Source organism: Ricinus communis, chromosome 5 (genome assembly GCF_019578655.1).
Source record: "Ricinus communis isolate WT05 ecotype wild-type chromosome 5, ASM1957865v1, whole genome shotgun sequence".
Classification (NCBI taxonomy): domain Eukaryota; kingdom Viridiplantae; phylum Streptophyta; class Magnoliopsida; order Malpighiales; family Euphorbiaceae; genus Ricinus; species Ricinus communis.
Window position 1 is genome coordinate 5,646,800 of NC_063260.1, and position 14,896 is coordinate 5,661,695.

At 31.3% G+C, this 14,896-nt stretch overlaps 1 protein-coding gene across 2 annotated transcripts; it reads left to right on the forward strand.

Moving 5' to 3' along the window:
- Positions 1-9,830: 9,830 nt before the first annotated feature.
- LOC8276580 (phytoene synthase 2, chloroplastic) lies at positions 9,831-14,794 on the forward strand. 2 transcript variants are annotated; one of them, XM_015727693.2, is made up of 7 exons: positions 9,831-9,980; positions 10,329-10,961; positions 11,056-11,106; positions 12,357-12,529; positions 13,275-13,510; positions 13,853-14,045; positions 14,435-14,794. In XM_015727693.2, exons 2-7 carry the CDS (start codon positions 10,505-10,507, stop codon positions 14,609-14,611), a joined length of 1,287 nt encoding a protein of 428 aa, XP_015583179.1. In that variant the 5' UTR covers positions 9,831-9,980; positions 10,329-10,504; the 3' UTR covers positions 14,612-14,794. The 2 variants fall into 2 exon arrangements, with proteins under 2 accessions (XP_015583179.1, XP_015583180.1); XM_015727694.2 differs by lacking the exon at positions 9,831-9,980 and adding an exon at positions 10,068-10,228.
- The last annotated feature ends 102 nt before the right edge of the window (positions 14,795-14,896 follow it).

The following is a 14,896-nucleotide window of genomic DNA, read 5'->3' on the forward strand; positions in this document are numbered from 1 at the left end:
GTATATGTTTAGAAACATTTCGCCCACGTTTCTATTTATGGAGGGTTGGTTACAAAGACGCGCCTTGTTTCAATCTTAGCTATATACCATCAATCTCATCTTATCACTCCCATCTTTTGTTTTCTCTCTCTCACTTTTTCCACTCGTTCTCTTTGAAAGAGATTCCTTTGAAAGTAATTCCTTTTGGTTATCATCGTCTAGGGGCCCTTATATTCTAGTACCCGGACCAGAGTGTACTGTGGTCCCACTCATGATATATTATGTGAGTCAAGATTCTGACTTGCGTATTATTTCTTTTACAATTTCTACTGAATATTTATTAGTTTTTATTTATTAAATATATTTTAAATATTTATTATTTAAATATTAAATATCATCATTTATTAATTTTATTTTATAGAAAAATATTTATTATTAAATCTTGATAACTTGACTCCATACTCTGTGTAATGATAAATTGATAATTCTCCATGTCGAATTCTTTCAAGACTTTCTTTGTATAGCCTTTTTGAGAAACAAAAATGCCAGTATCAAATTGCTTTACTTCAATTTCAAGATAATAGGATATGAGGCCAGTATCTGTAATTTCAAACTCTTCAGTCATCTCCTTCTTAAATTCTTCAAACATTGCTGAATTATTTTTTGTAAAGATTAGATCATTAACATACAAGCAAACAATAAGCATATCATCATTTTCTTTCTTCTTGATATCAAGGCCCTATTCGTGAGGACACTTTATGAATTCTTTCTTTCTAAAGTATTCATCAATCTGGTTGTACCATGCCCTTGGTGCTTACTTTAAACTGTACAAAACCTTCTTCAACTTCATAACTTTATTTTCTTGCTCTTTAACAACATAACCCATTGGTTGTTCTACATATACATCCTCTTCTAAATATCCATTCAAAAAGGCTGATTCTACATCCAATTGAAAAATTCTCCATTTCTTTTAGCAACTAATAAAATGATCAATCGAATTGTCTCCAAATGAGCAACTGGTGTAAAAACTTCATTATAGTTAATTCCATGTTGGCTAAATCCTTTTACAACAAGTCGAGCTTTGAATTTCTCCACCTCTCCATCTGCACTTTTCGTAATTTTATAAATCCAATCCACTCCAATTGCTTGCTTTCCTTATGGAAGGTTTGACAATTCCCGTGTATCATTCTTCTGAATTGCTTTCATTTCTTCTTTCATGGCAAATCTCTACTTTTCATCTTGCATTGCTTCTTCAAAAAAATATATAGGCTCCAATCTTGCAAAAAGACAATAAAGAGCAGCATCGTTGATCTCATCAGTGTTTGTATAAATATCGTCAAGACTCGTCATCTTAGGAGGTATTTCAGATGAACTTGGAGTATTATGATCATCTCGAACAAGTGTAGGAATTCTAGGAGGTGAAAGAGGATGCTCATTAACTCTTGTTTGGTTAGACTCATCAAGTGGGCATGGCCCTTACATCAAAGTCAAAAATTTACATCAACTCTAGCTTACAAAGCGTGGCTTCTATGGCTCGAAATTTTATCCTTTTTATTGTATCATTGATATTTATGTTTTGTCTTGATTTTATTTAAAGTTTATTTACATAAATCTCGACAAACCGGGAGCAGCTGTTAACATCCATTTTCCAAATCTATATATTGAGGGAATTACAGGAAACCCTTTATAATGAAATTTATTATCTTTCTCTAGTTTTGGGAGATTGAGGATGAGCGAATCCAAGTTAGGATTGAGAATAATTTAATTAAAGTTACTTTTCTAGAATCAATTTGGACTTAATTATCAAAAAAATTTAACTTTGAGGGGTAAAACAACAGTTTTTGTAAGTTTAGGACTAAATGGCCAAAATTTCCTACACTTTTTGCTCACATTTTGTCTTCTCGTAGCTTGTGGAACTTAAGAAAGGATACAAGATTTCCTTTCCTCTGATCAATCAATCAATATTTATGTTTCTTCATAACTTTTATTAAACTTTCTCTTTCACCCTTAAATTTAGTCACGAGAGAAATATCTAAGCTCAACACGTAGTAACTTGTCAGTTCGTTTCTATGAATGAGACAACTATTTTGAGTCAAAGAACAAGATAGCTGCTTAGTTTTTCAAATTTCGCTCACAGAAATTTATTCTTCATAACATCAATATGCAATGAATTATTTATTTAGTTCATGAGTGATGGATTTCTAAATATGTAATCCTACGAACTTTGTCAGTAGAGAATTGTACTTCCTTAAGGATATAAATGTTTATACCTATGATAAATTAATTAGATCCTTAATAACTCATGAAATGTTATTGAATAAGCAGGATGGTGAGACATCCAAAGAAGAGAAAAAGAAGAAAGGAATAGCACTGACAAAAAGCTTAGAAAGCACTGATATAAACTCTTCAGATGAGGAAATGATGAATTTCACCAGAAAAATGAAAAGGTTCTTCAAAAGAGGAAATCTATGGAATAGAATGAGTTTTTCAGAAATCTAACCTTGCCAAGCCAGACATTAAAAAGAAGGAGACTACTGATGTCATTTGTTACAAATACAACAAGCCTGGTCATATAATGCCTAACTATCCTAAACTTAAGATAAAAAAAAAGGACAAACAGAAGAAAGTCTTGGCGACATAGAGTGATAATGATGATATATCAAGCGATGATGAGACGTTTGATAAGGAAGAAAAAGCCAACTTGTGTCTCATGGCAAATGTAGATGATCAACCTTCATTAAATAATCAGTATCTAATTTTGATTCAGATAATTCCAAAAATATATTCAATGAACTATTATTTCAATTGATTTACTATATCTGTAAATCTTATTGCAATCATCTTGAATATTTCATAACCTTTTGTTAGAAAGTTGATTTTTGATTCCTTCACTTAGTTTGTTCCTTCAAAAGTCACTTCTAACTTATCCTATATTTGGTTAGCTGTCTTACAACTAGACACCCGATTATACTTAGTAGGTATTAGAGTACAATGTCAGATGTTTATAGCTTTTCATTATAAGCTATTTGTTGCCAATTAATGTTCGTATATTTTGATTCCTCTTTAGGAACCCATTCTGTATCAATTCTTTTGACTGGAATTCTTGGTCCAATTCTAATATTGTTCCAGGCAACTATATTAGTAACCTGAATGAAATTGATCATTCTATTTTTCTAGTATGAGTAATGTGTCCCATTGATTAAAGGATGCCATGTAACATATTGCCCTTCGGGCAGCAGTGGTGCATCAGTTTGAGATGGAATATCCATCTTTGATCATTACTCAAGGATGTTAAGCCTTACATTACAGAAACCTGCTCTGATACCAAATGAAAGTGTGAAATAGATGTCCAAGAGGGGAGGATGAAATGGACTTCTCAAAGATTTTCTAGCTTAGATGCCTTACTTCTTAATCGACTATTTATGAAATTAAAAATTTTAGGAGTTCTATTATGAGCTTAAAGCTCACTACACAGATATCTAACTAAACTTGGAGAACTCATAGTTAGATACCTACAGTAGTAAGCTAGTTGTTCCAACTAATACCTCAACTGCAGTAATTTATAAGCTCTGATAAATTATATGAGTGGGAGGATGCAAGGTGAATATTGTTTGACTTTTAGAAAATAGTTAGATATCTAAGTAAATGGCCTTCGTGTTTAAGAAATCAGACAACTAATTAAGCATGTATCAAAAACAAATATCTTATGAATTGCAAGTTAAAAGAAATTTAACACAAGGCTTTATTATGGTTCGGTACTATGACATCCAGTTCTTAAGGATTGCACCTTAAGATTATCTCAACTATTTGAATCTATTAACGGCTAGAGATCAAGCTTTACAAGGTTCGAGTGCTAAGACATGTAGTCTGAGATATCTCATCTTTGACTAACCAACAGAAGTTATTACAGTTCTATTAATCTCTCACTTGCTTTCTTAGGTATAAATGGACCTTTCACAAGCTTTTGGAAGGGAGGTTGTTACCCTACAAACCACAAGCTTTAACTCAAGGTTCTTGAAAATCTTACAAGAGATTTTCTTTTTTGAAAGTAATAAATATAAATAAACAGAATTTCTATATGGATCATATGTAATTTTAATGCAAGAAAACTAATCTTAGAAGATCATAAATACAAACACTCAAGAAAAGAAGACGAAGATGATAAATGATAAAAAGCTTTTCGATTCTTAAGAGTTTTTTAGAAGTGAATGTTATTCTTCCTTGTTGATTTGGTAGGTGAAGTATTTTATTTATAGTGCAATGAAAACTAGCACTTAGAAACATTTTATGAAGAGTTTAGATATATGCATAAAGAAACTTTTTCAATTTTTTTTTTTTTAATTTTACAGCTGCTGATTTAAACACCTGGCATATTTTATAGCTTTTTGTCAATAGTCAGCATAAAGCTGTCAGAAAAAGCATGTCATTGTGACGGACAACTAAAGTTGGCACAGTGAGATTGCTTCTACTTCACCCAATCTAAACTAGCCGTTTGGACACATGTGAGAAATATGTAAGTGTGTGGAAAATGATTTATTAAACTAGATGAAAGATAAATACCTTAAAAATATCATTTGGATGTTTGATCCAAAATAGATATCTCAAAAATGTAATATCAAAGGAATTCGAGTTTTTTCTTTCTAAATCATTTTCAAAAAATCAAAATACATCTTTACAAAATTCAAAAACAAAATGGGTTAAAAAATTTTATGGTGTGCAAGAACTTTTATTTTGAAAAAGCAATTTGATTCATTTAATAAGATATCTAAGATGCACTATTCCTAAATGAAGATTGCTAATATATAGACTTTAGTGGGGCATCTTACTGTTTTCTTTAATTAAAGTAGATATCTGATGGAGCTCTCCTACTTTACCGGTGATCTAATCCGATCCATTTCATTCTTACACTATCATATATCTATATACACAATATAAAAATATGCAAGATTTTATTATCACTAAAATTTAGATTTTTAACTTCCTGGGGCTAACATACTCTTATTATTAAGACACTATTATATGTTATGCGGCTTTTGGTATAGCAAACCAACTATTCATTCCGAGTTAGCAAAATAAACTCACCAAACATACATTTCAGTCAAAAGAACAATGAGACGGTTACTATTTAGCATTAAATGATAAATAAAAAAATAAATAAAGTATAAAATATTAAAAAAAGAATAAAGAAAAAAAGAGATTATGAAATTGAATCTATGTACCTGATTTCACGATTCTTAGAGTTGCTAGGTTCAAAAACTCTGTTACAATCTTTCAAAGTATTTCGTCCATAATATTATTGAAACGGAATCTATGTTATATTTTTTTAATTCCAATTTCTAACCCTCCTATATATATTTATTTAAATCCAACATCAATATGAAGATAATTTTAAAAGAACTAGTAATAATTAACTAAGAAATCAGAATAATTCAAGATAAATCGTTTTAAAAATATATGATAATTATCACAATTATATTTTACAAAATTACCAAGATTTTTAAAAAATCTACATAGTCATTCAATTCTGCACAATATGGCGTGATATTACATAATATTATGTAACAGACTATTATATTATTGCAGAAATAAAATTGCATGATGTTCAATGTTGTGCCAGTGAATGAGCTAGCTATTGCTAAAAATGTACATTTAGATCTTTTCCAATATTTTGACCATTCAAGCTTCCCTAAAATCCGGTAAGTAACAACAAATTTTTAAATTTGATGCTTACACAATGTCACGATGTATTTTGGACATTTACCTTTATATTGATTGTGTTATCTTATACATTTCTTTAATTTAGTGAGGTTTTATGTATAAAAAATATATATTTAGGCATTTTAATTTTAGTCATTTAATTACTTTAATATTTTAATTTTTTATGTGACTTAATAAATATTTTAATTTATTTTCTAATAATAATTAAATACTTCTAGTACGTTACTTCCTTTAATACATTCATAATGTATTGGACATATTATCAAAAAATAAATTAAGATATATGAAGTGTTTAATAAATTATAAAAATAAAATTTAATATTTTTATTAGACTATATTAAAAAATTAAAAATATTAAAATAACTAAAAATAATCGAATTTAAACACTTAAATATGCATTATTCCTAACTAAATAATAATAATAATAATAATAACAACATTAATTTATTAACAAACTCACTTAAGTTGTCAATATTATATTCCAATCTAAGATTATCATATAAGTAGAAAACAAATGAAACTCCTAATAATAACAAATAATAAAATTTGATACATCATTGAGCTTATTTATTAGGATGATGTATGTTGATGCTGGAGTTGGAGGTGAGAGAAAGAGCAAATAGAACAAAAGCAATAAAAGAAGCACAAGTGGGCAACGTGTCACATAGAAGACCGGCAAACTGCATCCATGCAATTTGTGTGGACTGTGGTTCCATTTTCAACATTTATGGCCTACTCATACCACACTTTTTCCCACTTCATGTCAAGACAAATCTACCCCACCAATGCCACGTGCAATCAACTTTTTATTATTATTTTGTTTCTTTTTTAAAGGAAATTTTCTTTGTAAAAATGCACCAATTATTTAAAGTTTAGTTTTTTGGGCAATCAAGACTATATCATTAAGCCAGTGTGAGATAATTGATTTTCTTGATTGATAATTTATTAATTGTTTTTGTGAATAAAAGCATTTGTAATAGAAAGGAGACTTTTCTCATTTGCATGTTATGTAACTCATGCTTGATTGAAATTGTCAAATTTTTATTTCAATTCAAATATAAATTTGACTTACAGTCATATTTTAAAAAATATATTCAAATTTTTTTTTAATAAAAGAGTATTTTTAAACTCTTAAATCTATTTTAATAATATAAATTTATTATTTTTAAATATTTTTTCAAACTTATTATCAATCTAAATGGATAATAAATAAAATTTGAATTCAAAAGCATCTCATGCTTTATTATCAAATTCACTCTTAACTGACTTTTATTCATAACTTATGAGTGTAAATATCTAAATTAATATCATTTTAATAAATAATACAAATATGGAGTCGAGAACTATTAAATTTTAGCAAATCTTTGTTTAGGAAAAGAAAAGTCTTAAAACATTTCCACTTTCTTATTGTACAGTAGCATCCACTACAGGAGTTCATACAAAGGCCCCACCTCCACCATCATCACCCTTCTAATATGTATTTTGTGTGTATATAATGAATCCTTAGTTTTAACTTTGAGTTTCACTCAGGGTTCGACACGTGTACACGGCCACCCCAATCTTTACTGCTTTCCATTTGATAAGGTTATCTTCCGTTGATTGGGTGGTTACGCCACGTGTTCCCCTGATAAGATTTCCCTTCCTTTTTTTCCTATCGTCAATGTCAATGCATTGCTTCTGGACCGTATTTCGTCTCACTCCCTTACCCGGATCTTCCGGGTCATTCTCCGGCCCGCTTTCGGCTATTCATTAATATGATTGCTTACTGGACATTATGGGGTCTGGCTAAGGCCACGCTAGTTATAATAATATATACCTTATTTTAATATTTAATATATTAATATATAATTTATTTATTTTCTGTTTAAGGATATTTTTTTTAATTCTATTAATTGTATATTATTAATATTTAAGGCAAATTTTATGTATGATCCCCTTTAGAAATAATTATAAAATTCTTCAGTTAATTAATATTTGCTGATTTCATTTATTAAATTATAAATTTTAAAATTTAAATATTTAACTTTTAAATTTAATAAATTTATATATAATTTTTATGATAAATTATAAGTTAAATATATATTTATACCTTTGAACTTTGATCATTTAGTCAGTTTAATATTTTAATTTTTTATTTAAATTTAACAAACATTCGAATTTATCTTTTTATAATATTTTAATATTTTTTGACATGTGTCTTCATTCAAATACATCTTAAATTAAATTGAAAAGTAAAAATAATTAAATAAAAAGAAAACTCGGGTATTTATTAAATTAAATTAAAAATAAAATATTAAATTGACTAGTCGATATAAGTTCAAAAATATAATATGTATTTAACATATATTTTTATTTAATAAAGATCCACAACTAATAGAATAATAGAATAATTTTTTTTTAGATATCTTTTACGAATATCAGTAATGATAGATGAAAAAATTTAGAATCGAATTTGACTTAATTATTATAATTAAAAATATTTATTCAATTATTTTCTAACTAATGTTACTATCAAATTTAGATTTTTAAACTCGCGACATTAATAAAAATTAAAATAATATTACCTTATATAATTCAACTTTTTAAGGCAAAATAACTAATATGTTTGAAATTTTATAGTTAAATGATAGTTAAAGAATTTTATATCACAAGGACGTAATTTTTAAAATGAAACGAATAAAACTCAAATTATGAATATTTAAAGTCACACGATCATACAGGATGAACAAGAACTGAGGATCGGATGTGAGCGAAATTTCCGCCAATGGCTGAGGTCAATGTTCAAGGGCTGGTCGAGTAGCTATGCTCTTAGCCTGGAATTCTTGAAGGATGCATCCTTCCTTGCTGAGGTAGATTTTAGTTTAAAGATTTTTTTTTTTTTTTTGGCTTTGGACTTACTTCAAGGAAAGATAGGATTTGCAATTCTGCCGGCTTACCTTATTATTATTAAAAGGAGAGACTACTTTTTTATAGAGGTTGAGTAAGGGGCTTCCTTTCTATCCGGAAGTAGGGAATCCCTTACATATTCCGTTTTGAGACAGACCATCGCCGATAAAGTGGAATCTACTATTATCTGCTACTTGCCAAGTCATTCAATCTCTTTCACGATTCCTGATTCTACTGCTTTTCTACCATAGTCTACACTTGTTCGCCCAAATGGTCGACCTTGCCATCAAGTTAGGTCACTTGATCCTTAAGTGTTTCTTTAGCAACAGCCGTCGGAAAGACTCTCTCCGTACCGACCTTCACTGAACAGAGTAAACTTTCGAAAGCTTCTGCAAATAAATTTCCTTTTGAGTTTTAACAGATCCTAAAGGTCTCCCAGCTTGGAGGCTTCACTCCATCGACTATACACAACGATAGAAATATGAGAAAAATCATCTTCATCAATTTTTATTTATCAATTAATAAGATTTTCTTGGGTTTCAACAGGCCGAAACTTATTTTCACTAGTGCTTGATGGTACGAACTGAGCGTATTTCCGATTTTCACTCGCTCTATAGACTGACTCGGCTCAAAGGATTGTGGCTTTTCAGAGAAATCCAAATAGTCGTAAAAAAGACAGACCGATTCAGCACCTAAAATATATCATTCACCTCTTGTCATGAACCCGGTTCAAGGCGCGAGACCTAGTTAGAGCGCATTAGGAAGTGGTTTTTGCATGTTTTTGTCCAACTAACTTGTAATTAGCTATAAATACTTTGGTCATAATGTTTAAAATTGGTAATGGAATAATTGAATATATAATGTGAGAAATAACAAGAGAAGTTTCAATTTGTTGGGTTGAAATCTTAAATATATGAATATAAAATTTTTTAAATAATATTTTATCATCATAATAATTTATTAGAGACGTTGTAAAGAATAGATAAATAAATTAGTGATAATTATAATTTAATTTTTGAACTCTAAAAATCATTTTACCACATCTTTTAACTGGAAAAGACAAAACACAAATTGTTCTTACAATAGGGGCCATAGAATTGGAAACAGCAGCATTCATCTTCATACAAAACCAAAGTCCGGGTTCAGGCAGCCATCCGGATCCAACTTGTTCTTTTTTTTGTCAAGAAACAAACAAGAAATACTAATTAAAAAGCAATTACTTTCTTATATTTTAAAAAGCTAGTAGACAAGAAAGAAAAATAGAAAAGAAACGTTTCATATGGCCTGGAAGATAGGAAAGTTTAGTGGCCGTTAGTTTTTATTTAATATTGTAAATTTAAAAAAATTGTCTTGATTTATTGGTGGGTTTTCTTTGAGTGGTTCTAAACAGCAACAGGGTAACTTCTCTAATTTTATGTAATGCATTCTTTGTGATAATTATATTATATTTTTGTTATGGGGATATAAAAAAGTGCAAATCAACTGTTTGTAAAGAGCCTAATCCAATTAGTTAGTGGAACAAATAGACTAGCAAATGAATAAAGTTGGTCATAGACACTTACCTAAAGCTTCCCTCTTTTTTTTTTTCTTCTTGTTGTTGTGATACTAAGAACTTCAAAACTTTTTTCTTTAAAGATCCCATTTTGTGAGTTCTTCTTGAATTGCTTTTCCACTTCAGTTTTCTAGATGTTATAATTGTTGTTGGTGTTAAAGATTCTAACTTTGATATCTTGGTTTACTTGCAGAGAGCTTTGAAAGAGCTCCCCATTGCTGTTGAGAGTTGGTTTTCTTTAAAGAGAGCTGCTTTTTGATCTTTGCTTCTAAAAAGTGAAAGTGGGTTGCCTTCTGTTCTTTTAGTAAATTTTGATTGTAGAAGGAGAGAATTTCAAATATATAGCAAAAAGAAGATTTGGTATTGAACATGACTGTAGCATTACTATGGATTGCCAACCCCACTACAGAGGTTTCCAGTTCTTTTGGGTTGCTCCATTCAATCAGGGTTTTAGATTCATCAAAATTTGGTTTTATCGATCGAAATTTGATGTTTAAGGGAAGAGAAAAGAAGGATAAGAAGCAGAAATGGAAATCAAGTTCTGTGAATATTGATTTGAGGAATCATTGCACAGGTAGTGGAAGCAAATTGCCTCTGATATCTAGCATGGTAGCTAGCTCAGCTGGAGAAATGGCTATTTCTTCTGAGGAGAAGGTATATAATGTGGTGGTGAAGCAAGCAGCTTTGATTAAAAGGCAATTGAGGACTAGCGGTGATCTTGATGTGAAACCAGATATTGTTCTTCCTGGAACTCTGGGATTGTTGAGTGATGCTTATGACAGATGTGGAGAAGTTTGTGCTGAGTATGCGAAAACATTTTATTTGGGTTAGTCTTCTTATACTACTTCTCCTTCGCCTTCTCCTCTCTCTCTTTCTCTCTCTCTCTGGAATTGAAGTTTCATTTGCTTCTACTTTCTCAGGAACTTTGCTAATGACACCGGAAAGGCGAAGAGCTATCTGGGCAATATATGGTGAGTGAGATAAGACCTTCGATTCTAAGCCGTGCTCCTTTCAATGAATAGAAACAACTGCTCATGTTTTTTGTTTTCTTTTAAAAGGGAGTCGAGAAGTTGGATGGAGATGATTTCTAATCTTACCCAATAGTCAAAATTAGATGTATTAAACTCTGAAATTGGTTGGAAGATGATATTTTGAAATCAGTAAATAATTTGGAAGTTTAATAAAAAAAGGTATTCTGCAGTATAACTGTTTAGTAGTTCATGGAATCTTGGATCTACAGAGGAAAAATTAATTTAAATTAGTGTGACAGGCCATGTAATTTCATGTGCCATGTGACCAATCTTACTGATTGGAATCCGCATAATGTGTAACATAAATCATAAGAATGGCACTTTTATTTTTAGGAATCTGAATTCTTCAGTGCTTTTATGGATAGACAATGTTTTGGACATGAATTAATATGTTAAAGATGAACTTGAGATTTTGTAGAAAGTACTATGTAGGATTTGTAGCAATCAAAAAGTGGGCTTCTTCTATAAATTCTTTATATTGGTCCAACATTGAGGTCAATACAAAATAGTAATTACCAGTTTTTGGGAGGTGTTTTGAGGGACAGCCTCCTGCCATTCCTCTTATCTGCATTTCTCCTAATGTTGATAAAGTTGAGATTTGGTCTCAGCTGTCTGGTAAGATTTCTGAATTGGTCACTAAATATAAGGAAGGGGAAGGGCATTGCTTCCTCTTCTCAGAAACAAATGTATGAGGTACAGAACTTTCTAGACCAAATCAATGCCTCATTTTGCAAGATTAATTTTGTTAATTGAGTGTTACATTGAAGGTGAAATTTGCTATTGTCTCAAGAAATTAACCAAACCTCCTCTATGTGGTTTCAACAGATAAACTGCAGCATAGGAAAACTGGCAGATTCTGCCATAATAAGATGGACTGACCACAGGCTGAATGGTCCCAGAAACTGGATATACCAATTGCTTTCATTGAAAAGTTCAGATAAATTGACTTCATAATTGAACAATTATGAGGACAATCTGGTAATCGTGTGGGGATATAATCCCTACACAAACCAGAACAAGTGTCAGTACCATCAGATTCCAGTCGTAAGATAGGTAGATTTATAGTCTTTCATTGTTGAAGATCAAGGGAGAAAAGTTTCTAGATATTATTTGCCAACTTAAAAATCCGTAAACATAGAAAAATGAATGTTTTGCTTTTCTGTTTCTTATGATATTCTCTGCATTTGTAGTGTGGTGTAGGAGGACGGATGAGCTTGTCGATGGGCCTAATGCTTCGCACATAACTCCAACAGCTTTAGATAGGTGGGAGGCACGGTTAGAAGATCTTTTCCAAGGTCGTCCATTTGATATGCTGGATGCTGCTTTGGCAGATACTGTTGCCAAATTTCCTGTTGACATTCAGGTTAGGCAATATTTTTGAGCTCAAATGAAGTCTTGTTGGAAAGTAATTTTAGCTAGCACATGAATCATGTTTGTTAGTCATTCTATCACCGATTGTAAATTTGTTTTGCACCGCGGTGACTTTTAAATAATTGAGAGCTTATAATTGAACTGGACTTAATCTTCTAGTCATCATTCGTAACATAAAATCAAGATCATTTCCTTCAAGAGAAAATATGTGAATGGGTTAACCTTGTGCGCTTGAATTTTCCTTTAGTGCTTTCAGTGACTGATTAATATTTTTAGCATTCATTTTTGACATCATTGAAAACGAAAATTTACTCAACTTTGCTTTCCTGGTTTTTGAGTTTCTCATATTTGTTCTACATCAATTTCAAATATATATTTCCCTTCTCAAAATCTTGATAAAATTAAACAAATATTTGAACAAATTAGCAATCTTGCTTTGATGGCCAAGCTGGGCTGTTTGAAGTTGGGTTTGCAAGTTGCTGCTCATGTGTAAATCAAGGCAGCCCAGGTTACTCACTTTGTCAATCTCTCAGTATTTCATGCTAAATCATACTAATAGATACTGAAAGTAATTTCTTTTTCTTCTCAAAATCATTTCAGTTGTACCCTTTAACCAGAACATCTTTTTCTGTATTTTTGAGGTGAACTCTAATGTGATGATACTATTTCTCTTATTACATTTGAATATACGGCATGCCTGTGAATTTTCTTGCTGATTCTTTTGGTTTTTGTTTTAGCCATTCAAAGATATGATAGAAGGAATGAGGTTGGACCTGAAGAAATCAAGATATAAGAACTTTGATGAGCTTTATCTTTACTGTTATTATGTTGCTGGGACTGTTGGACTAATGAGTGTTCCAGTCATGGGGATTGCACCTGAATCACAAGCAGCAACTGAGAGTGTTTACAATGCTGCCTTGGCATTAGGGATAGCAAACCAGCTCACCAACATACTTAGGGATGTTGGAGAGGAGTAAGTACAGACTGCTTCACACTGCAAATTTCAAGTCTCATTATTACTTACACTAAAAACTTGGGTGCTTCATTTAAAAGAACATGAAATTCTGATATGAAAAGGTTTTATAATTTAAAAATTACGGTTTCTCTGACAATGCAGTTTCTTGTATCCAGTATTTAGTGTTGGACTGTTTATGTTTTGTCTCTACCTTGTAATCAGTAGAATAAATAATTGGAATCTGTCTTCATTGGACTGATTCTTGTCATATCCATACTCATTTGCATATTTTCATCTAACAGTTAGTCATTCTTTTCTAAGTTCTTGCCTTTTAATTTTTATTCTGCGCTTTCTTCCCAGTGCAAGAAGAGGAAGGGTGTATTTACCACAGGATGAGCTAGCGCAGGCAGGGCTTTCAGACGATGACATATTTGCTGGAAGAGTGACAGATAAATGGAGAAATTTCATGAAAAATCAAATAAAGAGAGCACGGATGTTCTTCAATGAGGCGGAGAAAGGAGTGACTGAACTGAGTGCTGAAAGTAGATGGCCGGTAAATAATCAACAACCTTTCATCAAATGCTAATAGCACTATGATAGTCCCTGATAAAACAACAGAACAAAAGAAAGGAAGCTTGAAAGTCAAGATACAATTGGCTTTCACACCAGATTTGTTCATAAAACTTATCCACGTGTCTTGCTCTTATTAGCACCTGCATTTGCAAATACCCTATGCTGGTTAATGGTACTATGCTGCCGCCTTAGCTAAGGTGCTGGGAGTCGGTAGCGATCATAGGTAGCACGGTGTGCTTGTACTCTCTTTGGCATGCAGTTCAGATACATGCAATATTCTCATCTTTTCATAGTTTTGTTAATAATTTCGGTTCTTGTTTTACATATCCAAATAGTGGCATGTAATGACGTGTTTCTGGACGGCTGCAGGTCTGGGCGTCCTTACTGCTATACCGGCAAATACTAGACGAGATCGAAGCAAATGACTATAACAACTTCACAAGGAGAGCTTATGTAGGCAAAGCCAAGAAGCTAGCTTTCTTGCCAATGGCATATGCAAGATCAGCTGTTGGGCCCGCAAGACTGCCTTCTTTGACAAAGGCATAGATATTGAGCCTTGAATATCAATTTGTTTAAATCATATACAGCAGAAAAATTGGGAGCAAAAGAAGGATCATAATCTGTACATTAACAAATGTTATAATGCAGCAAGTATTCATTCAAAGCAAGAATAGTGAATTCAATTCATTTTAAGGAATGGACTGCACATTCAGTTGCAGATTTTGAGCTTCTTGGACTGATAACAGTAGGATCAAGGTACATTATAGACTGATAAAGTGGAAGCAACGATGCTTCTCTGGTAACATGAAAAACATATAAAAGAAGTGTCAA